This window comes from Punica granatum, chromosome 1 (assembly GCF_007655135.1).
Source record: "Punica granatum isolate Tunisia-2019 chromosome 1, ASM765513v2, whole genome shotgun sequence".
NCBI lineage: Eukaryota > Viridiplantae > Streptophyta > Magnoliopsida > Myrtales > Lythraceae > Punica > Punica granatum.
In genome coordinates, this window is record NC_045127.1 from 49,008,445 (window position 1) to 49,036,028 (window position 27,584).

Below are 27,584 nucleotides of genomic sequence, written 5' to 3' on the forward strand. Positions count from 1 at the left end.
CCTGCAACCTTCTGGACCCCCTTTGCCAACACTTTTGAATTGGAATTTCTCATCATTAATTTTCACCATAAAAAAAATTTAGTTTCCTTTTCTTTTTCATAAGTACCCAAAGTCCCGTGTTTCATGTGACGAAGGTCAATGCTTCAACTCGCATCTTACAGGACGAGCTACTTTTATATAATAGAAGTTTGTAAGTCTAATACGTAATTAAAAAAAAGAGTAAACGAGTGATAGTAAAACTCTTAAATTATAATCGTCGGGTTAAAGTTAATAATAGAAATGAGATGGTATAAGATTTGAAATACTAAAGATATTTGAGGTACATCAATACTTGGGATTGGGATATTAAAGCAGAAATAACCAATGTACGCTTATATTAGTTGTTCACACAAAATTAAATATGTTTTAAAAATTTTTGAAAAGAAAAATCAGAAATAATTAAAAGAAAAAGAAGGAAAGGAATGGAAAACTATCAAAGAACACAAGGAAGGCCGGTGGTTGTCTAGCACCAACCACCGTTGCCTTGACGCTCTTGCCTAGGTAGTGGTGGCCATTGCCAGGCCACTACCACCGGAATTTCTACAAAATTTGAATAAAAGAGGGGAGATCTGGGCTGTAGTGGCTCGATGTCGGCCACTACTACCCCAGTCAAGGTTGTTGATGGCTTTTGGGGGTATCGACGACCTCAATTGGAGCGGTAGTGACTAGTATTGGGCCTCCAGAACCTCGATCCTATCTCTCTCTCTCTATCTCTCCAAATTTTGTCAAAATTTCGAACTGTGGTGACTGACACCAACCACCACTGCTTAGACAAGGTCACGACGACCTCTATGGATGTCGGCAACCTCTCCCAAGTGGTGGTGGTCAGCATCGGGCAAACAACGCCACCCTCTTCGTTATTTAACTATAGTTTCCTTGATTGGCACAATTGGAAATTTGGATACATATGAAGGGCATTTTTCGTCTCGCGCAAAAAATGTAATCCCAATTTAAGCATCTTATCTCACTCTCTTAATGTGATAACTGCCTTAATAATTTAATCTAGTCTCATACCAACTCAATCCTAATCTTAAGGTGTCCAAATATAAGATAAGGATTTTCAAAATTCCACTTTTCTTAGCCCGATCACCAAACAAGGTCTTATGGTATGTCACTACGTCGTTTCTATGAGAGGTGTTGTTCTTCACATCGCCATCCATACTGTTGTGCTTAGAATTGAGGGAACCACATTCAAGGATAGATCGAGAGGAAATAGAGTGACAATCGTCCTTTTTAAAAATTTTGATATTATATAGAAAATCATTAAAAAAAAATTAGTGAAATTACTTATATTCGTCCTCCCTAACTTAGTAAAATCATCTCTCCTTTAGATCCTAAAGACTCGCCCCCCAACTAAAGTCCCGCGTCCGTCCCTGGCCACATGTATCGCATGTTTGGCATTGTATGAGCGGGGAGACGATGAAATGGGATTTTAGTATATTATACGTACAATTTGCCATGCACAGCAGGTTTCATTTTCATGTAATTTCCTTTTTTTTTTTGCTCAATTTAATAATGTCCTATTTTAATAATTCCACCGGACATTTTAATTTTGCTGGTAAACTAAGGAAAAAAAAATGAGCCTCTAGCATGTCATGGTAAGTGATAAGATTGTGGTATATAATCAAGATCATATACTTGAAACTTCGTGTAAAAATTTTCAAAATACTCATATCATATAAATAATCCGACACATTAAAATTTACATTTTGCGTCGCTTAATTATCAATCAGAATCATAATACTCGTTCTATCTTGACTCGCTTGTACATGCTGCCTCAGACATAAAATTAAGATTAAATTAGTTTGGAAGCATCATAGGTACCTCTCGTCCCGATTCTAAGCGCATACATAATAATAATAATAATAACTTAATCTTTACAGCAAGTTAAAAATTTAATAAATATAATTTAGTATATTGGTCGCACGGAATATTCAGTATCAAACATGACAAGGGAGATCGATACACAATCCTGCAACTCGTGGTTCGTATTAATTAACTCAAGTCAAGAGCATCTTTTTCCCCTTTTTTATAAATTAATTAATCAAGTTATTATACTTTTTTTTTTCTTTTCTATTTTTTTCCTGGTGGAAGTTCAATTTTCCCAATCGCAATCAGTAAGGGACCGCCCAAGCCTCTGGTGCGGTACACGTGGCATCGCATGATGTGGACATCATCACGCTGTCCAAGACATAATTTTGCCATCAGAGCCGTCCATCTAACCGACCATGCCATAAAAGTACACCCAAGCAAGCTATCATTGAGAAAATTGAGGACCCAAGCCCCAACGACGTCGTTCTTAAAGAATCTCGAAAAACACGTGAGAAGCCCTCCGAAGAGTTTTCTTATTCTTTCATTTGTTTGCCTTTGAATGAATTCGCGAATCAATCAATCATCACTTAATTATTTATCCTTAGTGAGGACGGAGTGTCTTCGTATCGGCTGATACTAATTCCGTTCGAAGTCGATATGACCTGATTATCAGATGCTTTTTTAAGTTTTAAACTCCTATGCTTAGATAAATTCCTTCTACTTGATGCTCAGTTTGTTCCCGAATTAATATGAACCTCACTATAAGTTTTTTTTTTAATATACATATAGTTTTGGACTTCTATATGCTTTATGGATCAAATCCTTCCACTTGATACCTAAATTGTCCCCAAGTCGATATTCAATATGAAACTAATTATAAGGTGCCTTTTATAGTTTCAAACTACTCAGCTTAGAAAGTCGTTCCACTTGAGAAATAGAATGTTACAGTAACGACGTTAACTCTCATCTAATAATCAAAATATCGCATATTACATTCTTATAGTGGGACTATTCGTGTCACTTTATTAATTATTCAAAATTGTCATTTTATTTGTATTAGAATCATGAAATTCCCCATAATCGAAAAAGAAGAGTCATGAGATTCCCCGTAATCGAAAAAGAAGAGTCATTCCACTTGATACTCAATTCATCCCCAAGCAACATCCCCGTGTATGATTTTATTTCAATTCAGCTTTAATTTGCACTAGCAAAAAGAGCCCGCACTTCTTTGCGGGGTCTTAAATAATAATAATAATAATAATTAAAGAACTATCAAAATTGTATTTTAAGATTAAACTGTTTATATACATAATTTTTTGTACGCCAAATTTTTTAAAAAAATTTCCCTATTTCATCCGTGGAACTTTTGAGTTACTTTTTAAAATAAACAAAACCAATATCAAGACAGTAACACCCGATATTGGCTATTAATTAATCATTCAAAATTTAAAAAATATTATTTTTTTTGAAATTGTAAATTGAATGATAAGTATGTATAATTCCTGGGGCACATTTATTATATTTGATGGCATAAAAATTTCCAAATTTTATTAGCTATAATCCTTTATTATAATTAAGTTCTACATATGATTGACGAGAATTTAATTTTGATGTGTTTAAGAGATTAAATTGAAAATTGACAACTGAGTAATTCTCTGCTTCGATGAAATTCATCTCCCTTTAGACTCTACCCTCAAACTAAAAAGAAAAAAAAATGCAAGAAGGAAAAGAGGGACAAATGTTAACATTTTCCTTCACGCGGACGAATTTTAATTTATAGTAGTATATAATATAGCAAAGTAAAGTCATAGTAGTAGTAGTAATAATAATAAAATAAGCTGCAATTAAAAAACGAAGAAGCCATATATAACAGAAGCCAAACCAAACCCGAGCGAGAACTTTCTGTAATTGTATGATCTGAGTTGCGCACAGACCTCATTCGACAAGCCGCACCAAACATATTTACGATCCTCTCGGCTTTCCGTCCATCCACACAGTTAGGTAGCCCTCTTGTTATATAGGCTCCCTTGCTTGATTACAAGATTGCTAGAAGGTAATCTTAAGAAACTTCTTCAGGACTAAATAAGCCCACATTAGTATGCGGATTGATCAATCCACGGTATGAATACAATTCTGGTAACCACATGGAGCACCGTTTTAAGCCCGACAAACTCGGTTTGAGCTTGTAATAACACACACTATATCATGTTATGCTAAGCATCTAATTAGCCCTGCATCCTTTAACAATGCTACAACAACATTACACTTAATCTTGCCTCCTGAGAACAGCAGGTTTTCATTTTTCTCCATCGAATTCACCAGCAGAGACAGAGTGTAGTCTCACATGAGGGCAGGGTCTGTCGGGCTCTCCCTTTGTCCAGAGAGTCTTGAGATCTCCTCTCTTCCTCCCCAATGTAAGGAATGTCCCTGCAAAATTTCCCGAATTAGATGCACTTCATCTAAGATCCGATCCAATGACATTAAGCTGTTCAGTATTGTAACATGGTTGTTATTTTGAAGATGGGGTGTCAAGAGGATTACCGAGTGTGAACGGGACAATATATAGCAGTGCTGGTTGACCGTGCCCATCCATCAAGTTCAGTGCCACATACGTGATGAGAAGACCTGTAATAGTTCGAGAAGCCATTAATGAATACTTTTCAGGCAGAAAATGAAGGAGCACATGAAAGAATGCCGAAAAAGAGATTTGAGATCTCCTATTTCTTTACCAAATCCATAAGCAAACATTGCCCACAGGAAGTAACCAGCTCGGAGGTTCTTATTTGCCAGCCAATCATATCTGCAACAATAAGATGCTCATCAATGTGCCTCACGTGCCTTAGTAGTAGAGAAGTCTAGATTGAAGTTTTGGTGTGGAATACATAGATTGGGACAGTTTAGCGAAGCAGAGGGAATAAGGAGACCATTTGCCTTCCAAATCCCTCCCCTCCCTAAGCTTACGAAGCGAAAATGCTTACAAGTGGAGAAGATATAACGAGAAATTGATCCAAGTGAGACAGCAGAAGAATCAAACCTTAGAGAGAATGCAACAAGCAATCCTGGTAAAAGGATGTCCCCAAACCCAATGATACTGTAACCGCCCCATGGATCGAACAACCTGGGGATCTTCAGCAGCATTGGGATTCCTTCCTCACCACTTCCGTCACCACGAGCAACCTGTAACAAAATAGGTTACAAGGGTAGGAGTTCTTAATACAGTTTTCAAGACTAGACTGAACATCAAGCAAATCAAAGTTACGCATTCCTTGGTTCAACCAGATGGTTTGATAGGTTCAGCTGGTCCATTTTTCGGACAAACAAAAGAGTCTAGCTCATGGCCATGCCCATCGACTTTTTTGCTACTATGGTACTCATAATTTGCAGCTCCGAATAATTAGCCGCACATGTAGTTAAAAGGCAGCGTGGAGAGTGAGATCAGGTAAACTTACCACAATCATGACGCTTTCATGAAACATTTTCTTGGAGACAAACACCCAGAAGATGTCGTAAAAGAAAGCGCAACTGAGAAGAACCGTTCCCACCTGATTTGAAGAAATATTAGGAACCCTTTCCAGAAGAGATTAAAAAAAATCCTGACATGTCTATCCCACAAACATCAGGAGTTGCAAGTTGCAAGCTATATATCGATATCTGCAACTTCAAGCATTCTCCTGATTATCAGATTACAACAACAGTAAAGCACTCTTCCTTCATCACTTAGGCAACTAATATTGGGATTGCTACATAATGAACAGTAATTACCTTGAGATTCGGTATCCGAACAATTTGAAGGACTGTGATAATCAGAGCAATTCCCTGCATGAAAATAGAAATAAACAGCCATTTAGAAATCATGTGATAGCCTACAGATCATTATACATGATTGCAACTTGACACAAGATAGAAGATTTGACAAGTCAATTGCATCTTACAAGTATATCTTGACCGATCCACGCAAAGGAGTGGTTATGGTAAACCGCCCAAATGACTGCAAATACTATGCAGAAGGGAGATACAGCCAAAGTCAGGTGCGAGACAGCCCCAAAGAGAGGTACTTTGACGTATGACTCTGCAGTGCCTCTGAACCATCTATAAAAGTGGGGCAAAAATTAAATCAGGATCCTCAAAAGAAGAAAAAAATTATCTGACCAATGATGACAAAGAGATTCATCGACTTATAACTTTATGAAAAGCAAAACAGCTGTCTATGGCAGAATGTACTGTGAGCTGCATGTAGAGCTCCTTGTCCTCATGCTTGTATTTCTTAGAATAGGAAAAAGAGGGATTCATGGGCACGTCTGAAACAGAAATTGAACCACCAGGGGTTCTCCAGATCGAACCAAATTCTTCTAGAGTGAAATTAAATATCATTTATGCAGATGTATTTGATAAACGGAAAACTGGACTGGCTCACCGCGAGACCAGAGCCTGTTCCGGGCATTGGAACAGCCTCCTAAGCAAGTTCATTTGCAAAGCCGAAATTTATAAGAATGATTAGGCAAGGGAATCTGTTCTCAATTCTCATCCCAACCCAGTCTAAGACTAAGAACTGCTAAAGGGTCATATAGTTTCAATATACCTTGATAACAGAGCAACTAGGCAAGTTTGCAAGCCCTGTACAGATAGGAAACCTAAAGAATCAGGAGCACATCAAAGCATATGTGAACATGAAAAATATTAGCAATAACTCAACCCTCATCACTACAGCATCAGAAAATGTACCTCTACACCACCGATGCAGAAAAGGACAACCAAAAGGTCCAAAAACCAGGAGGACATGAGTTTATAGAGGATAATCAAGAAGCATGAAGCAACAAGGACAAAAAGGACTGCTGAGGTCACACTGATCTCAACCACACCGCTCGGGCGCACCGTAACATCATCTGAAACTTCATCTGCAGCATCCTATAAAGGCAAGACAACTATGATAAAAATTACTATTGAGGAAGAGAGACTTCATAAATAACATAAGCTGTTCCAATGGCTTAACAAGAGATCAAACCTTTAATAGCTTGTCCTGCTCTATAGCAGCCTCCCGTGCAGTCCATGCAGACCAATAAGAGGCGCACAAAATGGTTCCCACAGCCATCAGCCACAGAAATACTTCAGCTATGTCTACTAATGGTCGCTTAGGAGAGTATAGCTGCACCGACACTGCAGAAAGCCATTGGGTTTATGTAACTATCATAAAATAGGGGAAGACAAAATTGGGAGTATTTAAATTTCTTTTATGCAGTAAAGAGACAAATCAGATGCTAAATTTGAGAGCCAAAACTATTCACTTTCAACTTTAAGCCACTAATATGTCTGGCTACTTCAGATGAGATTTAGTTAACGAATGCAATTTGCACACTTGATCAAAATAACTTGTTCCCAGTCCACTTTCAACAACAAAATTGCATCAGAAACAACAGACAATCCAAAAGCTTACAGAAACCAAGGAAAAGATTTTTCTTTTCATGCAAATAAGTATTTAATGGGCAAACTCAAGAAAACTCATTGGTTGTAACCTTCAGAAGGAAAAAATATAACTGTATTAGAGAGTTCAACCTGATGAACTATTCATTAGCATTTTTTCCAAGCTTGCACCGGCATCTTGTGGAAGCATGACAGCAGGTATCTGTATATTAAGCTCGGTTTCATCGGGATCACAAACCATCTTATAAAGTTCTGCAGAGAAGTAATCCAAAATTAGTAATAGAGAAACTAAATTTAACAACAAAGACCCAACCATTGAGGCACATGTCAGACCACAAGAACAGGTAAAAAATTTCTACCTTTCTCATTATTGATAATAAGCACAGCTGATGCCCCAGCAGCTTCTGCATAATTTGCCTTCATGGTGAACTTACAATTGCCTCTAGGCACCATGATTACCTCATTAGTGAGCTAACACAACCAAACATAATGCATCAGCATCAACAAACAAAATCAGAATTCTTTGGGAATTTGGTTTTTTTGGGAAACACATACCTTATTCTTTGGCATGCTACAGCAGTCTCGGGGGTCAGAAAGAGCAAGGCGAGTTTGATTTGCATTTTTCTCCTTTGATACTATCGGTTTTCCGAATCTAGCACCCACACCAACGAATTCGCTGCTCTCCATGCCATCAACCCAAGTTTGGACTTTAACCTTACAAAATAAACGCAGAAAAGATTAACAAAGATGATTCAACAAAAACTCAGATCTGCCATCATTATTGCTATTTCTGGACTCAAAATTCTATTGTGAAGATACATGCAGAAGCATGTTGGACAAGAAGTGGCAAATGCTAAACTTGTTATGCTCCATATCCAGCTGGAATCATACCCAGATTGAAACCCCCAAAACTAGAAACCAATATGACTTGATTATTCTCTACAAAAACTCAAAGTTCCGGTAACTGTTCTTACTGATCCACTGTCAGCTACAAGCCAATCCAATCAGACTGAAAGCAGCGGTTACCAATCCACCAAGAACACATTCATCAAACGGGAAATGTCTGAAACAGTCAAAAGTTGAGCACGCCCAGCTCATAGATCAGCAAGAGATGACCCGAACTGGGTCAGGAGAAAGGAGCGAAATTTCTCACCAGGACGAAGTCGTTCTCGCATCCGGGCTTCTTGGGGGCTACATCATCGTCGTGGACGATGTCGCCGGCGGTGACGGGGGAAGGACAACACACCAGTGAAATCAGAGCCGCCGAGAGGAGGATCAAGCCCAGCCTACGGAGCTCCATGGGGACCTGCGATAGCTATGACTCAAAGACCCTTCTCTGAATTCCTCCTCCGCATCACAGTTTCAAGATGGCGAGAACAGAGGAGATGGGAAAGAGATGATCTTTGATTCTTGGTTTTGGTTTGGTTCTTGTTTTACTCTAGTGGTGTCGTCTTCGACTATTCGCTTGTGACAAGACTTGATGGATAAAAAAATAATATTAATATTAAAATAACGAAACCGGAAAGAAAATGGAGAAAAAAAGAAAAAAGAAAAAGAAGTTTGCTGCTTCACATGAACAGTGTCATGCAAAGGCCGACGAGTGGTGTCGTCCGCCGGAGAATCTTGTTCTCCTCGACAACGTTAAGGATCGACCGACGGAAGTCAATTTTGTTACCGGCAATTATATCGTTGAAAGTTTCGTTCTTTTGTTTATTCAGACGTCACGAGATGCCCAGCACAGAGTTTTGGACGGTGCATGTACGTAACTGAACTGAAGGCAATTGAAGTTGTGTGGGACATTGCTTTTGGTCCCATGAAGTTCTCGGTGAATGTTCGATTACAGTTCTAGTCTAGTATTTACTTCTTACAGCAGCAACCCGTTATATATCCCAGGGCGAATATGCATCGGAAAAAAAGACGGGGAGTGTTGGTCCGTGGAACGAGTGAGCTCATGCTTAGCTCATAGATCGACTAACACCATCCTCGACTTGCACAATCGAGGCCGACCATATGTGATAGAATGTTCCGAAACAGCATGCTAGAGCTAAGGTAGGAAGGTCAAATGGGTTTGTAATCCCGGACTCAGCTTCTGCCTTGTGTTTTTAGTTCAATGCCAATCGTTCCAAGCCTGTCTTTACACTCTTGGATCAAGCGTCGGCTGCTCCATCCATCGCTACGGGCAGGGGCAGAGCCAATGTAATACCAGCCCCTGAACTTTGGCTTTTTTATAATTTTACCCCAAAATTATGTTAATTTATGAATTTTTTTATATAAAATTTGCACTTTGTCCCCCCCCCGAAAAAAAAATTTATGTACTACTTATATCAAGCAATATTTTTGCCCCCCTAAACGAAAATCCTGGATCCGCCCCTGGCTGCGGGATCGACCCTCCCCATTGGATAGCATGAACGTGTATTCGATGGATTCCGATATCCGAAACTCGTAACAAGATGATAGTAAGAAGAGAAAAGCAAGAAGTGAAATGGCAGGTCATCCCTTCGCAGTACAGGCCCGACACATGACATGAGTCATTATTGTTTCATGAACAGAACACGTAGGCCCATCCTATCCTTACTCCCGGGAAACGGAGCATGTTCATATGAATCTCGTCTAATCTCTGTTTGGGTTTTCTGGCTAATTGAGAATCTAATCGAAGAATCCACGTAAAATTAAACAGATATTTTATCTGTTTAATTCGTCTTCGATCCAAGTTTAACAAGAAGTCGAATCCGTAAGATGGAAAGAAAAAGTTCGAAACAATATCTGTTTGTATTACAAGGCAAATTGTTTCGGTCTCACATTCGTTTCTCTATACGAAAACAGAGACAGTTGTAACGCATGAGTTCCGAAAAGTCGAAAGCGAAAAACACTTCACGAGTTCTCTGTTTTGACTGAAGGGACAACTGATCAAATTGTTATTCCTCTTACACTGATAAGCATATGGAATAATAAAATCCGAGGTAAGAAACATTCCATAATGGAATTTACTGGAATTCATTCACTTTCACAACTTTATCATCGTTGGTGTTCCATCAACTTTCTATCTGTCTATTACAGAGAGACATGCGTATAAGGAGAAAAATCTGCTTTATAAGTCGGGAAATTGCAGGCTGCGCGATATTTAGACATTTCCAAACCCGAGAAACCGCAATGGCCCTCCGTTCATCCGCAGACCTAGCACATCGTCTTCCTCTCCCAATGGATTTTGCAATGACAGTGGGTTAGAGTTTGTGCTGCTAAAACCTCGGTCCGTGTCACGATGGGGCAGGGTTGGAAACACGGTTTGGAGTAAAGAAGTGTTGCTCTTTGGTTCAGTTAGAGCAGAGTTGCTGGATCTCCCAGCTTCTTGCAGTAACAGATGATAGTATCCCGTGAACTCATCCGGGTCTACTTTCTTTCCCGGTAATCTTGGTTGAAGAGTGACTAAAGAGCTCTTAAGCCAGTGGTTCTCTTCGCCAGGGACTGTCGGGAAGTTCGGAGCTGGCACCTGAGGAGACTGGTGGGATGAGCTATGATTCATATTGCCAAGCAATTCCGAACTCTCTCCCCTGTCATTCTCGGTCACTGCCACCGTCGAGACCGGAATTTTGTGACCAGCACTAAGGCTATTTTGCTGGAGTTGCGGGCTATGGTCCGGAGGAAGGAACAAAAATTTCGACTTGTCTACGGTTTCCGATAGTTCACGTTTCTCGCTTGCAAGGGCTTGTGAGCAGCTGGCAGTGTCACCCTTCTTCTTTCTTCTAGATGATCTCCCTGAAGGCCTGCCTTTGCTTTTCGCGGTATCTCCAGCATATTTCTCCTTACGCTCATAACTTCGGTTCTCTGAGGATAGGTTCTTGTCCACGCGATTAGCTTCTTCTTCTTTTTTCTTCTCTGCCCGTAGGGAACCACTACAATTTCCCGCCTTTTCGGTCATTTCATCCTTCATCCACCCGACCAAGTTCTCTCTTTCGACCCGGAGCTCCTCTACTAAAGATTCCCGGAACTTCTGGAGATCATCCATCAAGCCAGTATCATAAACTATATGTTTTCTCTTTCTCCATTCTCGATTGACCCCGCTTCTCTTGATCACCTTCTCCTCCTTCACTAACTTTTCCTTCCTACGCCTTCGACTTGCCTCCTTAGTATTCGGAGTTATAAGTCCAAATCCTCCCTCAGGATTGGCTGTTCCCTCCCGGCGTTCAGGAGAATGAGCCGATTCATTATTTTCGGGAGGGACTAAACCCGGAACCAGTTTATGCTTCTTCAGAGTCGGTTCGGCACCCGAATCCGACTTGGCATCATCACTCGAAGAATCAACCTCCTGGTTCCGAAAGTCCCACCTCTGATGAAATTCCGGGTTACAGAGCAAACTAAACCCCGGGAACGCCATCATATCCCGGGTTGGCGGATTAAGGAACTGCCAGAAAGCCGCAGACTCAGTGTCCTCAGAGAGCGTCATTGTGGGCGACTAAAACGTCAGACAATCCTCACCTGACTGCAATCCCCAAATACTCTTAACATCAGCCAATCATTCATCGTTCAAGAAACAAGAAACCTCATCACCCCGGAAACACGAAATCGAAAAACAAACACGAGAAAGCCCGACATAGTTCACGTCATATGGGATTAAGGTACAGAGCTTACCATTGATCAGAGGATGAACTGAGGATATTATACTGAAACATGCAGACCCCTCAACTCCTCACTGTGTCTCTGGGTGTTAGAGGAAGGGAAGCTCTTTGATACTTCCCCATCATTTTAAACCCCTCTGGCCTCTCTGGAAAGGAAGAAAATCAAACCCATTTAATCTTCCAGGTGTTATCATTCATACCATGATGATAAGTTGGGTGTCTGCAGATTTTATATATAGAATCAATTTTCCATGCATGCTTCTTTCTTCATAATCTCCAATTTGTTTCCTCTTCTGCGTGATTCTCGAGAAAATCCAGCTGCACATTCGATTAAATGATCTCCCTATGATGTGGGGCAATGCTCACCTCGTACAACCAGAACCACGGAAGCCAATGGCTGGTTTAAGGAAACATATATAGGATAATAATTGCAAGGTACGTTAGGGGCACGGCACCATCGGGACGGCCTGGTCCTTGCTAGACAGAAAATTTCACGATTCTAGGATAGGATAGTCCATTAGAATCTCAGAACCGTAGGGACTCAGTCTCTTGCTAAATGGTTCTTACATGATCACGATGGTATGGTAGAATCTTCCATAATTTTGAAGCAACAAAGGTCTGTTTTCTCCTCCGGCTTTTGTCGCATAGAAAATCTCACATAATTGACTTTAAATCATAACCATAATCCCCTCTGCCGTTAATCATAACCAGAGGACTTCTTGAGGGATCTTCCTGTTTAGAACTTCATAGGTTGTGTGATATCCTTGTAAAGGATCTCTCCTCTCCGCCATAATCGAGTTTTTCAAGCAATAATGGGAACCTTTTTTCGAATTCAAAGCATAAACCGTCTTCATGAGCTTCTTCCCACTGCTTGGGAAGTCGGGGAGAAAAAGAAAATTAAAAAACACGAAACTGCAATCTAACGAGATGGAGAGATGTTCTATACATGTTCAACTATTCGGTGTCCCAAAATTGGATCACAATCTCAAACATAAAAGACTGTTCCCAAGGGACGATCGCTACTGTACCAGTCGCATGAATGCTATTCTTATTTTTAATTTTTGCTGCAAACCCAGGTAGCAGCAGTTTAACATCTTTAGCACAGCAATCAAGCGGCCAAGCTTTTTGATGCAATCTCAAACACGTTCTCGGACAGTCCATTAGTAGACATGATCATCTCAAGCTGTGCCTGCAGTAAAAAGGGGGGGCAAAAGAAAACACGTAAGGGAAAAAATCGATAATAACGGCAAGAATCTATAGGGAATGAAAAATTTCAAACCTTAGCGAGCTTTTGCCTGGTCTCGTCGTAGCGTCTCCATCTCGAGAAGGCAGATACCATGCGCGAGGCAACCTTATAAATAATCAGCAGGATAAAATGAGATTCAAGACGATGTTTCAATACTCGAGAAACGGTAAATCAGGGATATGTCAGAATTAACAAACCTGAGGATTTATCTTGTCCAGCTGCACGACTAGTTCCCCCAAGAACTTGTAGCCCGAACCATCCTTGGAATGGAAATTAACAGGAGAGCCACAAAATCCTCCAACAAGAGAGTATACCTGATTCCATTTTTATAAAAAAGAACATATGAACATAACAGACACATTTTCAAACAAGGATTTTGTTTTGTACCGGAAGAAAGAGAGAGATTCACAAGAAGGGAGCTTGCCTTGTTAGGGTTGCGCAGATCGAAAGCGGGATGGTTCAAGAGTTTTCGCACATTTTCAACATTACCAGGGACATCGGACATTGCTTGAAGGGCAAACCATTTGTTCACGACCTGAGAAGATGGAAAATTTTAAGCTCAGAATCTGAGAAACATGCCATTTTAAAAAGAGGAGAAAATGGGAAATCTTTTCTCCATCTAAATGTAAAAAAATTCTCAATAAAAAGCTCAACGATACAGAATGATAGGGGCAAATATCAGAAAGATGAGTTTAACATTCAGTTGACCCGAAAGTGGCAACCTAGGAACCCATTTTATCCCTGAAAGGCTCACAGTATTCAGTCATTCTCCTGGACACATATTCTTTCTTCATGGTTTTTAACATCAGTTTTCAGTTATTTTCAAGTTCCAGTATTGCTCATCAGACTGAGAAACAGAAGTAGGTAAGGATATCCAAAAATATCCCGATTTACAATTACTCTGAGGAAGGCGTGCATTGAAGGAATTACCAAAAAGTCGTGCTGCCACTTCTTGTAAAAATCAGCTAGAACATCGTCCCGATTTTGACCCGGATTCTGGGCTATTGCTGCCAGAGCTGCGAATTGTTCAGTCATATTCGTGGCATTCCGGTACTCACATAGAGCGAGCTCAGTTAACTCAGGATCCTCAAGAGCAGCCAGATATGCTATGGAGGAAGTCAACAAGGTGGATAGAAATGATTAATTAGCATAACAAAGATGCACTAGATAATGCTAGTTAAATGATAGAAAATTCAGTCTCAGAAGAAAACCATGCCATATTGAACAACATACCGAGGGCAATGTTCTTCAGAGCTCGCCTGGCCATGCTAGGGTGGTCAAATACGTATTCATCTGAGCTCCTATTGCTCTCAATCTGCAAAAGACAGAGACAAAACATTAAGAAATATTGAGAATCCAGATACTGTGATAAGCTCATCCACCATAAAAGAAACATACAGTGCTCAGAAGCTCAGTCTTTAATTCCTGCGCAAGCTGCTTCCTGATGAAAGTTCGAACAGCATGGACTGCATCAGGATCTGCAATATCCATCATATCCATAATCTCCCCCTCACCAGGCAGAGTTATCGCCTTCGAGATAAATTCCTGAACACCAATGGATGCGATTAGTCCACCACTCCAAAGAAGACATGAGCAAATCCTAACTCAGTAAAATGGTATAGTACAAACTGGTCTCTTTCTTGATAAATACCAAAAAATAATAATAATAATAATAAGTAACAAGGTTTGACTGCACTTCAGAATTAGTTTCCTTGTGATAGCATGGAAGAATTGACTTTGTTTTTAGAAAGAATTATAGAAATATGGAATTTTAAGTGAATTTTAAAATAAGAAAACAGAGGACCAGAACCAATCCTTAAAACCAAACAGAGTACCCTCCCCCACCCCACAACAGGAGAAAGATATTGAACATACTTTGTCCAAACTTGAATCACAAAGCATGCTTCGGAGTCCATGGACAAACTTCTGGTTCAGAACTAGTGGCTTGCTCTGTTGGAAATCGGAAACTAAGCTGAGCATCAGCTTCCTTGCCAATACCTGCCCAGCTTCCCAACTAAACACAGAAACAAAAAGAGGAGACCTCTTGGTCAAATTCACCAGAACATAGAGCAGAAACATGGAAAGAAATGTGATGATTTCACAGTAACAAACCGATTAAACTCATCAGAATCATGAGCAAGGAGGAAGAACAGATCGCTGTCAGTAAGATCAGTCTCAAGGCGAATTGGGGCGCTGAAATTCCGTAGCAGAGATGGGATTGGCCGCTCATTTATATCAGAAAGAACAAATTCTTCTTCTCTCTGCTCAATTATCAACACAAGCATGTCATCTATCACCGGCCATTAAATAGTAAAGATCAAGTATAATTATTTAAACATGAGTGAGGAAAAGTATTTTGATGTACCTTGGTCACCCGAAGGACTGTTGAGTAGACGGGCCCACCATTGCTTGCAAGAGACTGCAGTGCTCCATTGTGATAGACCGAGGTGAGAGGCATCTCCTTGCCACTTGAGTCGAGAAGACCAACTGCTACAGGAATGAACATTGGTTCTTTGACTGGCTGCCCAGGAGTCGGTGGAACATCCTGACTGTAAAAATATTAGAAAACTAGTCAGTACCGAGAGAAAATCAGAAACAAGATGACGCGACAATAAAAGGTCTGGTAGATTTTAAAAAGCTAGGAAATTTTGTCCTTATCACCACCGAGAGAAAGAAAATAAAGGGGAAAAGAACATGTTGAACTGCAGTATACAATTGGTTTGTAAATAATCTTCTAAGATGCAAGCCAAAATGGTTTTCCTTTTTTTCAAATGTTTTCAATGAGAAGAATGAAAAACTGGAAATTGAAGTCTTATGGGACCAAACAAACCCAGATTGAGAGAAAGTCTTCACACCTAAACTTCAAGGAGAAAGTGTGAGCATCAGCATTGTAGGACGAGATCACTTTCACGGAAGGCGTCCCTGCTTGGGAGTACCTACATTAGCATAGTGTTATGGAACACATAAGCATTTGTTAAATTATCCAATTTCCTAAAAGCATGTAGTAGTAGAAGAGTGTACCAAAATCAGGAATAGCATAGCTAGAAGCCACTGAACAGACAGCAAGGATCATCAGAGTACCAAGTTTCTAAGTATCTTCTATATAAGCTAAAGTAGAGTTGCAACAAGCTCTATAAGAGGAAAGTAGCAAAGAAACCTACTCTCCAGAGTGAGGTTTCAATATATTCACTCAACCTAAATTTTTAATATATTATATAAAAGTTATAAGTACTATAAATATTATTTGTTTCATGAAAGTAGCTCCTATAGGTTACTATCGATCAAGTACTAATATAAGAACCCTATAGGTACTATAAAAAGAAGAATTACCTAATTTATTTTTTACTATTTTGCACCCTTACAAATTTCTTCCCATAATTCACTTTTCCTTTTTTTTTTTCACATGAACTTTGGAATCATGTGCTCTTTGGAAACACTTGATGGACAAGTTTCAAAAAAAAGTTATCTTTCTACATGCAATAAAAACCTACCTTTGTAGGAGAAACTTTAGTTGAAATCATAGGTTGATGCTGGCTGGTAAATTTTAATTAAACTTGGAAGCTTTAATTACCTGTATACTCAATATTTAATTAAAAAACTTATCGATTGTCGATGAACTAAAAAGGCCTAGCAATTGAGTCGACTCAATTTGCCTGCACTTTTCATTTATCGAACTAAAAGTGGTTTTTTCGCTTTTTAAATTTTTAAAAATTAAAATTTTATTTACAGAAAGTAAATTGCCGGGAAAATTGATGGAGGACTACAAGTGAATAAACAAGACAGAGATGAGAATAATGTTAAGGTCAAAAAAGGTTTTAGGCCGCAAAATAGAAATATAGTCAAATATTAAGGACTAAAGATGATTTTCACTTCACTTTCTTATTATAAAATTTTAATATACGATCAATGCAGGTAAAAACTAGTACTTTGACATTATTGTTTTGCAAAAAAAAAGGGAAATAATAATTTCCTTACATATGATTCTACAAACATACAATTTCTTAATTTTTAATTAAAATCTCTATGTTATTAGTCATTTATTTAATTATATAATTTATTGGCTAATCAAATCAACAAGTTTTTGAATATTTTAGTCAAACATAAATAATTATAGTGATTGACATAAATCCGTCGTGAAGTGCGGGTTTTTAATACTAGTTTACTACAATACGAGGTTAAGCGACGAATTCATTAAGTATAAGCTTGTGGAAAGTACCCAAGGATGCATACAGGCTTTTTTTTTTTTTCTTTTTATGGATAAGAATGCATACTAGTATGGTGTAGCAAGTCCTAGCATATAAATCAATCAGGAAACACCTGTGGGTTTCTAACTTTCCATGCCATACAAGTAATAACGGAGCTGTATTTTGTATGTAATCATATATGTACCATAGCAGGAAATTGCAGAAATCTGCGCCATTTGCGTCACGCATCGCAGCAAAGAAATCTTCGCAGGTTACAGCTTGCCCGTCATGTCGTTGAAAGTAAAGATCCATGCCCTGAGAGTCAAAGAATTGAGCTGAGAATCTTTGATCAAGATAGAGAAGGGATACATTAACTCAAAATTTGACGTCTCAGTAGATTTTAGGACTCATTATCTCAATATACCTTGCGAAACCCTTGGCTTCCCAGCAATGTCTTGTACATCCTGACAACTTCAGCTCCCTGGACAATTTCAATGGTAAATTTAATGATATATCTTACAAGAAAACATAAACCACTTAGATATATGGAAAAAGTCGTACCTTCTCATAAACCTGTAGAAGATCAAAAGAAAAACATGAAAGGATGATTAGAAACAATAATAGTAAAAACCAACAGCAGATTGTGGCAAATACGTGCTGGAAAAAAATGCAAAACATACCGTAACTGCATGTTGAAGGTCATGAATCCCCGGTTAGAGTTAGCCACCAACATGGTTGCCAAATAAAAAGACTCATAAAGTTAAAGGTACAGGAAGAACTTTCATTATGAAAGTACGAAATGAAAAAATATAGTTGAACAAATTTATTTTACTCCTCTGGGAGCGTGAAGAGAAGAAACTTGCCTGTGTAGAAGTTGTCCATCTGTCAAGATGAGGAAAGAGAATGAAGCATTAAAAGAATACAAAAGGAAAGATGAATGAAGAACCTCTCGAAGACAACAACTATCTTATTTATGCAACACCTTGATGTAGGAATGCGGCCGTACAGGGTGAGCCATGGGACCTGCATCCTGAAAATTTTGAACACAAAGTAAGCATAGAAGAAGAAAAGAAAACTATTTGACAAATAGATAATCAGGTGACTTTAGAACAAGGTTAAATAAAGAACCTGTGGATATTGAAAATTTCTGAGTCTTGACACATCCGCAATTCTTTTCACAGTTCGGCTCCCCATATCTGAAGAGAACTCCTGCCAATCATAAGAAATGAGAACATGCATGAACAGCTTGATAAACAAAAAAAAAAAAAAAACAACTTCAAACTCAAAAATAGATTGTACCTGGTCACGGAAAACTGTGAGACCCTCCTTCAGACTAAGTTGGAACCAGTCACGGCATGTGACTCTGCAATTGACTTAAATTTTGTAAATTTTTGGATTGATGGATACTAACATTATCAGAAAATCATGACAGGTATACTTTCATTTGATAAATCAACAAGCAGAAAAGGAGCTATCTCTCTAACCTGTTGCCAGTCCAGTTGTGGAAATACTGCAGGAAAGACAAATTAACATCCAAGTTTAAATCAGACAAATCCACATAAATTTAAATTATTGTTAATTAAGTTCATAAAAGGATTTTTTTTCTCTCTCTATAGGGAGCAAAAAGCTAACCTCATGGCCAATCACTCCAAGAATTGCAGCATAGTCCGCATCTGTAGCGGTTTCTGGAGATGCTAAGACAAGTTTGGAATTGAAAATCTGTGAAGAAGAAACTGACACAATGATTACACAATACAAGCAAAACAGAGGTAGAGAGAGAGAGGAACAAAATTACATTGAGACTCTTGTTTTCCATAGCTCCCCTGGTCAACAAGCAAAGAGAAAAATGAAAATCAACTACCCCAACAGGAAGGAATAAAAGAAACTCTAGTACATGATTGACACCAATACAGTAGATAGACAAAAAATCTGACGAGAGTAACCTACATGTTGAAGTCTGGAACGGCCACAATATTGAAGAGGTCCAAGTCATACTCAAGACCAAAAACCTATGATTCACAGCTCAACCCATTAGAGGAATAAGGAGCAGCAGTCTGGAAATTATGAGGAAAATGCAGGAAATACATGTTGCATCACCATTTACAAGGTGGAGTTCTTTTCCCCATTTCATTTATACTTCAAAGTAGATACAAAAAGCACAATGGAAAGATATTAAAAGTTTTCCCAAGCCAAACAAACCGTAATACATCTTTTAAACCTACCATAACATTGTTAGTGAACTGAAAAGTTAGACTAAAGGCCAAGAAACTTACATCCTCGTCCCACTTCATAGCAGCCTTGAGAGAGTACATGGCATGTGCAGTCTTAGGCAGATCCTGTGCTGGGGTCCAGATTCTAAGAGACACCTTTCTACCAGAACGAGTAGTGAAGGTGTCATCCCTACTCTCCAGTTGTCCTCCAACAAGGGCAAATAAGTAGCAGGGTTTCTTGAATGGATCCTCCCAGAGGACATAATGTTTGCCTCCCTGTTCCACAAAAATGTGATAACATATAAATGGCCTGTTTGACAAAACTCCAAAATGATTAAGTGCCAAGATATTAGTGAGCAAAGATAAACAAGAGAGAGGAATGCAGAAAGAGCAGAGAGACGGTGTATCGACCTCTATATAACCAATTAAGCAAAAAAAAAAAAAAAAGAGTCAGTCCATTAAGCTACAGGAAAAAGTATATGCCACTGATTAGATAATTTTTAACTTGATATGGATTTGAATTTCTCTCACAAAATCGCTCCATCCTTTAACCTTCTTTCTCACCAACTTGTCACTAACTTTCTAGAAATCACACAACATTGCGGTGCTGTGACATGTCAAATTTACCTCAAGGTCTCCTTGCTCAATAAGATTCCCATTGGACAGGAGAACAGGATATAAGGATTTATCAGCTTCAATACGGCATGTATACTTGGCCATAATATCAGGGCGGTCCTGTTGGCATGTGAAAACTAACGGTCATCAATATAATTTTTCTCAACAAAATATGTACTATATAAATGAAAAAAAAGAATGAAGGGATAAAACAATTTAATGGAATGATGGCAAGCACTTCAGACCTGGTAGTATGTAATTTTCCGGAAACCCTCTGCTTCACACTGCGTGCAGAAGTTCCCAGACGACTTGTATAGGCCCTGAAGAAACAATAGATAAAAGAGAAGAGAAGATTACGCAACAAAAGTTTAGCATGTAACAAGAAGAAAAACTTAAGACTATGAAGTGAAATATTTTCACCTCCAGGGAAGTGTTTTTATGAGGATAAATCTCATTATCAATTTCAAGAGTGAAAGCACCACTTGGTGGCGATACAAGAGTCAGTCTTCGTGCATCTAAATGGTAATCTCCTTCCTGCAAAGGAAGAACATTATCACCCCAATCATCTAATTATGAAACTCTATATTATCGATATAAACAATTCTCTCCTAAGCATTACATAGAAAATTAAAACTCAGCAAGCGAGTAGAGTATCAAGCAAACAATTAATCAGTCCAAAAAAGTTACACACCTTAAGTTCTTTGTTGTTGACCTTGATTGAAAGCAGCTTCAAATCTTGTCCAACCAAAACAAGCGGCGAAGTAGAGCCTGGCCACAGAAACAGAGACAATCATCAAAATCTTAGACACCACTCGTAAATTAACCAGATAAAACTCGAGAACTGAGACAGATTGTAGTATTACCGTCAATTCTTGGAAACACAGCAATCTTAGAACTGACAATTGTCTTCTCCTCACCCAGTGAAAATTTCAGATCAACCTGAAAAGACGATTCCATTAGTACCGCAAATACAGAGTGTTGCATCCAAAATTTGGAAAATTTGAACTCTTATCTCACTAAGCCATCTGTACCGTGTCGAAGTAGTAATCCGGCAACTTATAGTCTTTCAAGAAGATTTCTTTCGGGGCCTCCATTTTTGGGTCTTCCACTTGCTTTGGTGCAGGTTCTGTGGCGACCGAACAAATTAATCTCTTACTAGCTTCTCTACTCCTCTAAGCCCACACACAACATAAACATACGCCATCAGGCAATGGGGTAAATACTTCATCTGAATGGTTTAAATTGATACATAAAGCAAAACCGAAGTTCACCGGCACTTACTATCAATGATGGATTCAAAATCCCACGGTTCCTTCTACAGGTCACCTAGAGAAAACCGATAGGGTCAATCCATTTTTTGTAATAATTGGACAAAATCAGAAAATAGCCAAGCTAAAAAATGGGGAAGCATAAGGCTTCCAGTCAGGGAGCAAAGTGAACGGATACCTTTGAACTCAACAGGGGCCTGTACCGAACGAGGCTCTTCGCCAAAGGAACAGCCCGAGAAGATTGAACCTGCTGGCAAACAGGAAAAGAGCACATTCAACCACGCGATAAAATCAAAGTTCTTGCTCCAAGTACAGCCCCAGCTGCCTGTATATCCTAACGCCCAAACACACAAATGCAGAAGAACATTTTCACAGTCCCGCCCACTTGGGCTACCGTCCCACTAAAGCAGCAGACCACAAAGAAAGAGGAGACTATTTTGTGAAAGAGAGGAGGGTTCCAGTAATCACAGGAGAAAAAGGGATCAAACCGAAGAGGTTAGTCTTCGCCAAAGTTGAACCCTTGCATGGCAGAATCAACCGAGCCATTCAATTCGACAAAAACCCAGAAGCTATAAGGATTACTTTCTGCTATTACTAGCTGGAAATTCGTATAAAAATTCGATCTTTGACGAAATCAACAGACACCCAGAGGGAAACCTAGTAAGATCAGGAGGACCCCTCTGAGGAAAAAGATGTACGAAAAGTAAAAGACTTCAGTCACTGGCTCACTTAGTTATACCGATAAATGGATAATACAAATTATGGACCAGAAAAATTCAGGGAAAAAAGATCGGTAAAATACATAAAGTATTTGTTGACCCTGGACTCGGGGAAACACAACGATAAAATCAGAGTTTGATTGGATGATCGGGGGGGATTGAAACTCCGAGGCATCACCTGATTCTGATGATCCGATGAATGCAGAGGAAAAACGAGTATCCCACCGAAACCTAAGATGGAACGGAAAAGACAATTGTCCCACCACGGATCAGATATTTTATGGAAATGCGGCAAAAAGATAATAATAATTTCGGAAACAATTTCAGTTGGATTTTTTTTCCCTTAAATTTCACTTTTCTTTAAATAAAAAGGCGGCTGCACTAGTGGTGACGTCGTTGCCTATGCATGGATATCGGGTATATTTGAAATCGGATAGGATCCGAGTAGCTCGTATTGAAAATATAATAGGATCAGAGTATTAAAATACGAAACCGGTAAAAATCGGTTCGGTTCCAGTTCCCACCTACAAGGTATTCGGAACCGAAACTGGAACCGGTATCCGAAATCGGGTGATAATTACTATTTTTTAAAAAAAGAAAAATAAGAAAGGGTAAAGTTGAACTCCCAAATTCCCAATCTCATACTATGTTGTTCCTGTCCGTGAACGGTAAACCTAATCTCCATCTTTCTCTCTCTCTCGCTCTATGACAATCGCCATTTGCTCTCGATTCCAACGCTCCTAAGGCTCCCCGGTCCCCTCCATCTCCAACTCTCCTTCAGCTCTCTTTCTCGGTGAGCTTATACTTTCTCCCTTCTCCTATGCTCGCCCAGTTCGTCTTCCTTTTCCTTCCCTCTGTAACTTAGGTTCATCGCATTCTTGATTCTTTCGAGTCCATGCTCCTCCGGTTATCAGAAAACGAAACGAATCTTATTAAACCTCTCCATCTCAGGGCTGAGCCTTGATCGAAGACGTAGATAGATCATTCATTGCATTAATTACCCAAAGAAAGCATCAGGGTATCCCTTCTCTGTCTTCAGTGATGCAGTAGGGACAAAGCCAAGATCTCTAACTGTAGTTGTTGCTAACTCTGACGTTGTTGACTCTCCTCCTTGGCATCACGGGCATTAAGCGACTTTGATTAGACGGGATAAGCAGGGGAGCCTATTAACATAGTTGTATTTGTGGTCGAACTGTGGTATAAGTTTAGGATTAATATCTATAAAGTATCGACAAAGATGCAAGGGATGATATTTGTGGCCGAGTACAAATATATCATATGATTGACAACTAGCACAAGCACTACTCCATCAGCTCAGCATTATCTAATAATGCTTAGTATAGGTCAAGAAACCAATATTCCCATCACCAAGCCCAAGTCATCATTTAGCAAATTTTTTTGTCGAGCACATTCTGTAGTAAATATTATGATACAAATGGATAGAGGAGATGCAAATCTAAGACTTTGAAATTATTAAACCATATAAAAGTAAATTTAAAATCATTTGACCATCACTTTTTGTGATCCTTAAATTTCATTTATTAATCTTGATTTGGTGTCTTCATATCATTATCATAATATATGTTTTTATTTTTGAATAATATGTAAAATGGACTATTATCTATGCTCCCCTCTCTTATAGAATCTTCTCCATCTAACCCCATTTAACGGTGCGTCTAGCTCCAAACGGGCGCCTCCAGTGCCCTCTCCCCTCGTCCTTGGTGCACAAGTCTAACACCCTTTACCGATGGTTGTATATTTCCTCCACTGGAGATGTCGCTGGCTTTTGTCTAGCCGGCCTAGTTTGGTTCCCTTCTCCCATCTTCTATGACTAACTTAAGTTAGACTTTCCTCTCTGTGTGCGGCTATAAACCTTTGCTTCCGCTCCCTCTAATGAAGACCTCCGACCAATTGAACTCTACAAGATCAATGCTATGGACAATAACCTAGAATTCTGGCTGAGATGGCGCCTAAGATCCTTGAAGATCAGTGCTCTATACTCTCAGATCTACTTGACTGATCCAGGTGGCTCCACCAAAATTTGAGCCATATCTTCAAGTTGATTGATTCTCACTGAGTAAACCTTAATCCATGAAGATTGGTGGCAGATTCTGCTAAATTATCACCAAGCAAAATCTAATCCTCGAAGGTCTGGATCAGCAGCCTATGAGCTCTTACAACCCAATTTAGTCGTGATCCGCCCGTAAAAGGCTATCTCCCAAAAGATCCAGCCACTCTCAGCTTTCTGTGGTTGTATTCAGGTTCCAAGGTGCTTTTATCGCAGTCTTTCTGATGGTGTGGTAAGCTCGATATAGCGCTGAAGTACTGTTACCAGAATAAAATAATTTGCAGAGCCTTGCCACATGATCCAATCATGTCATTATACAAGTAGGGAGCGTTTATGTAGATTATGAAAGTCTGAGGGCATCGGCGTAACATTGGTGAAACCCCAGAAGGATGACATTGCTTTTAAAGCGATGAATGGATTCAAATTCTAAGCTTGTAAATGGACAAAATCTAGACATGACTGTACATGGCGCTTCATTACTCAGGTTCTGTGACTGCCTAGTCTCTAGAATCTGAGCAGTGACGACGTTGTCTCTGAGTAGCAACTATTGGGTAGTTACAACTTAAGGAGATAAGAATCATCTAGGTGGACTGGATCAAAATTTTTGATAATTATCATGTGGGGATAAGATTACAGTTGAAAGCAATTGGATAATAAAGAACTCACGTTCTCAAAGGATCAGGGAGAGAATTTGTGACCACCATGGTAGGAGGAAAATCTATAAATACCATAAGATCCCATAGACTTTTGACACCAACGACTTCGTCAACAAACAAAATCTTTGCATATTTCACAGCTCATACAAGCTTTTATCTTTAGGAATAAGAGTAATTTAGATATCCCGAGTTTGTAATAGCAACGTGATCTCCCTCAATGATTCAAAGCTCAAAGTCTGTGGCGGTAGGATTATAAGATCAACGAAACAGTCACGACTCCATTAGTCTTTTAACAAAAGGTCTCGCCCTCATCCCACAGCCATTCATTTCCAGCGCCTCAACATGGTTGTAGTCCTTCTTCATTGTCATTAGGCTACCTCACACCTGCATTAAGAGCCTAAACTACCACGATAGAAAGCAGAGTAAGCCATCTTCTGTAATTTTAGTTTGAGTTATTTGTTTCTCTTTTTTCTGTGTAATCTTATCATTATATCTATCTTCTTCATTTAATGAAATATCTTTCCTCATTGATTAATTGCTTTCAGTGAGTGAATCTCTTTTATACACATAATCCTTATACGGAAGACATTACCAAAAGAATCTACATAGGATTTGAAAAGGAAAAAATGTCCTCTAGTTTTCTCTCCACAGAGGAGTTGGAAACCACATTTCCCCTTTCACCAAAATCCGAGAACAAATACGCTTGAGGCCTTGCTTTTTAGCTCGGCTTCAGAAATTCCTCGAAGGTCTGAAGCAGATTCTTGAGAATTGAAGAAGGATTATTGAATGGATCAAAGGACCCATTTCAGTCCTTATTGGGGATCCTTATGGCCGGTAGTAGGTTTAGATCATGGCTTTTGAGGGTTTAACTGCAATGTTTGAGCTGAATTATTTTGGTGATTTTTGCCTTGTATTTTTCTCATGGTTAGCCTATGAGGTTCCTTCTATTGTCCTTATCTTGTAATTTTTTTGAGCATTTTTCTCTGTACCTTTCAAACTAATGAATGAAACCCTCATTAGTATTGAAAAAGAACAAAAGAAAAAGAAAGAATAAAATGCATAAGGTTTTGACGTTCGAATGAGATCATGGCTGGCATAGTTTTCCTCATAGAAGGCTAAATTTTTGCGACTTGGTGCATAAGATTTATAAGATTTCCGTGGCATTTGTTTTGTTAGTTAAATTGAACTAGACTATGGGCCTCCGCATATGCGTGGGCTAGAGTTATGAGCCAAAGGTTTTATTCTTTAGAATTATTTAAATATACAATTTGTAAAGAAAATATATTATAAAAATTTAATTATGAAAAATAATAATTTATAAAAATGTATAGTTTATATGAACATGTAAATGTTTATTTTTTTATATTGTATAAATTTTAATGTGGTAAATTTAGACTTGTGATCGAATAAGATATATCAAATATATATCAAAAGTTTTCAAGTAAGGAATTCATGTAGTATATATACATAATCGTGATTATCAATTTAATTCCTATGAAATTTATTAACAATTTGAATACTTTTAGATCAAAACGTTAGTTTTATTTTAAGAAAGAATAATACTCCACAAGTCAATCAAAACTTATAAACTTTATTATTTGATTTTTCTTTATTATAATTGATATTTCATGCATTAGTTTTTATAAATTTGAATACTTTAAAATAAAATGATCCGATCACTTGAATGAAAAATTTACTTAATTGAGCTTTTATATATGATTAGCTATGAATCAAAATATTTAAATTGATTTTAAGTTTATATAATTGTAAATGATTTTTTTATTTTTTTAATTATGAATATATTTACTTATTAATGGAATGACAACAAGTGATAAATTTTTTGAAATATTCTCTTCTTTGAATACATTTAGAAGCTGAAATTTTCAATTGCTTTATGCTTTTTTAAAAAAATGTTATGAATGTCTAAGAGCACGTAATTCCGAAAGATCAATATGGTCCTGACCTATAATCTTACAATCTTACAAAGCATTTGATTTAATGAATGAACATTATTCACAATTCTTTAATCAAAAGGACTGATATGGCCCCAATATATGAAGGATGACTCTCCCTCCATCATTGTAGGATGGCTTTCTCTCCATCATTGTGAAATATTTCTACTCTCACATTAAAATTATAGTGCAATCCCGATATGAAAATTGACTTCCACGCTCAACATGGTAAAATTTAAAACAAAGATAAACAAATTTTGTGAGAACCTAGTGGCTCTAACTTCTGAGAAATATCTCAAGCAAAATGTTAAGATAAATAAGTGGCTTCAACTTTTAGGAAGTGTCTTAAACAAACTCTTGAGAATGAGTCTGCAATTGGTAATGAGGCAATTTATATATACTATCTTTTTGTTTTTCATAACTGCAAGTCATTTCAATTTCGAGAAATAAGGTGTAGCATCACAATATTGCGCCATTTGGTGCGGCGTTGTTAGCACTTACCCAATATGTCACACGAGGAGAATTGGATTTTAGTATATTGTATAGAGATATAAATATAGAAAGCAGGCTACAAGGTAATTTGAAAGATTGGCTCACCCAGACTAATCACGCTAATTAACATGAAGCTTACAATAATTAATGGGTCATATTGGGCTTGCGGTAGTGAGCTCTTGGACACGGTTTAGTATGTGAAAAGAAGAGATAAAATCTTACTGTGTAATTGGGGCCGAGCATTGGATCCACACTTGGGCTGTTTGTTTTCCTCTCGGCCCATTGGGCCTAC

At 38.5% G+C, this 27,584-nt stretch overlaps 3 protein-coding genes across 8 annotated transcripts; all 3 read right to left on the minus strand.

Moving 5' to 3' along the window:
- Positions 1-3,898: 3,898 nt before the first annotated feature.
- LOC116188104 (signal peptide peptidase-like 2) lies at positions 3,899-8,753 on the minus strand. Its single transcript, XM_031517255.1, has 14 exons — positions 8,423-8,753; positions 7,825-7,983; positions 7,629-7,740; positions 7,402-7,521; positions 6,854-7,005; positions 6,574-6,756; positions 6,431-6,465; positions 5,784-5,940; positions 5,614-5,667; positions 5,301-5,393; positions 4,886-5,028; positions 4,581-4,651; positions 4,393-4,476; positions 3,899-4,278 (listed from the first exon to the last, which is right to left on the minus strand). Exons 1-14 carry the CDS (start codon positions 8,567-8,569, stop codon positions 4,148-4,150), a joined length of 1,641 nt encoding a protein of 546 aa, XP_031373115.1. The 5' UTR covers positions 8,570-8,753; the 3' UTR covers positions 3,899-4,147.
- Positions 8,754-10,223: 1,470 nt separating this feature from the next.
- Positions 10,224-12,427, minus strand: LOC116196238. The gene is made up of 2 exons (XM_031525870.1): positions 11,896-12,427; positions 10,224-11,746 (listed from the first exon to the last, which is right to left on the minus strand). The coding sequence occupies exon 2, from the start codon at positions 11,708-11,710 to the stop codon at positions 10,391-10,393; it is 1,320 nt and encodes a 439-aa protein (XP_031381730.1). The 5' UTR covers positions 11,711-11,746; positions 11,896-12,427; the 3' UTR covers positions 10,224-10,390.
- Positions 12,428-12,680: 253 nt separating this feature from the next.
- LOC116196203 (puromycin-sensitive aminopeptidase) lies at positions 12,681-22,450 on the minus strand. 6 transcript variants are annotated; one of them, XM_031525850.1, is made up of 33 exons: positions 22,303-22,450; positions 21,584-21,655; positions 21,419-21,463; positions 21,169-21,309; positions 21,001-21,076; positions 20,829-20,905; positions 20,558-20,671; positions 20,383-20,457; positions 20,150-20,257; positions 19,586-19,798; positions 19,260-19,321; positions 19,108-19,135; positions 18,945-19,031; positions 18,797-18,822; positions 18,612-18,675; positions 18,441-18,521; positions 18,295-18,342; positions 18,176-18,194; positions 17,993-17,997; positions 17,874-17,885; positions 17,737-17,793; positions 17,518-17,627; positions 15,984-16,064; positions 15,494-15,677; positions 15,241-15,389; positions 15,004-15,142; positions 14,527-14,673; positions 14,362-14,443; positions 14,059-14,234; positions 13,553-13,663; positions 13,326-13,442; positions 13,162-13,233; positions 12,681-13,071 (listed from the first exon to the last, which is right to left on the minus strand). In XM_031525850.1, exons 4-33 carry the CDS (start codon positions 21,229-21,231, stop codon positions 12,991-12,993), a joined length of 2,664 nt encoding a protein of 887 aa, XP_031381710.1. In that variant the 5' UTR covers positions 21,232-21,309; positions 21,419-21,463; positions 21,584-21,655; positions 22,303-22,450; the 3' UTR covers positions 12,681-12,990. The 6 variants fall into 6 exon arrangements, with proteins under 6 accessions (XP_031381710.1, XP_031381719.1, XP_031381686.1 ...); XM_031525859.1 differs by having other exon boundaries at positions 21,584-21,652; positions 22,303-22,444; XM_031525826.1 differs by lacking the exon at positions 22,303-22,450 and adding an exon at positions 21,874-22,100 and having other exon boundaries at positions 21,584-21,652.
- Positions 22,451-27,584: the final 5,134 nt, after the last annotated feature.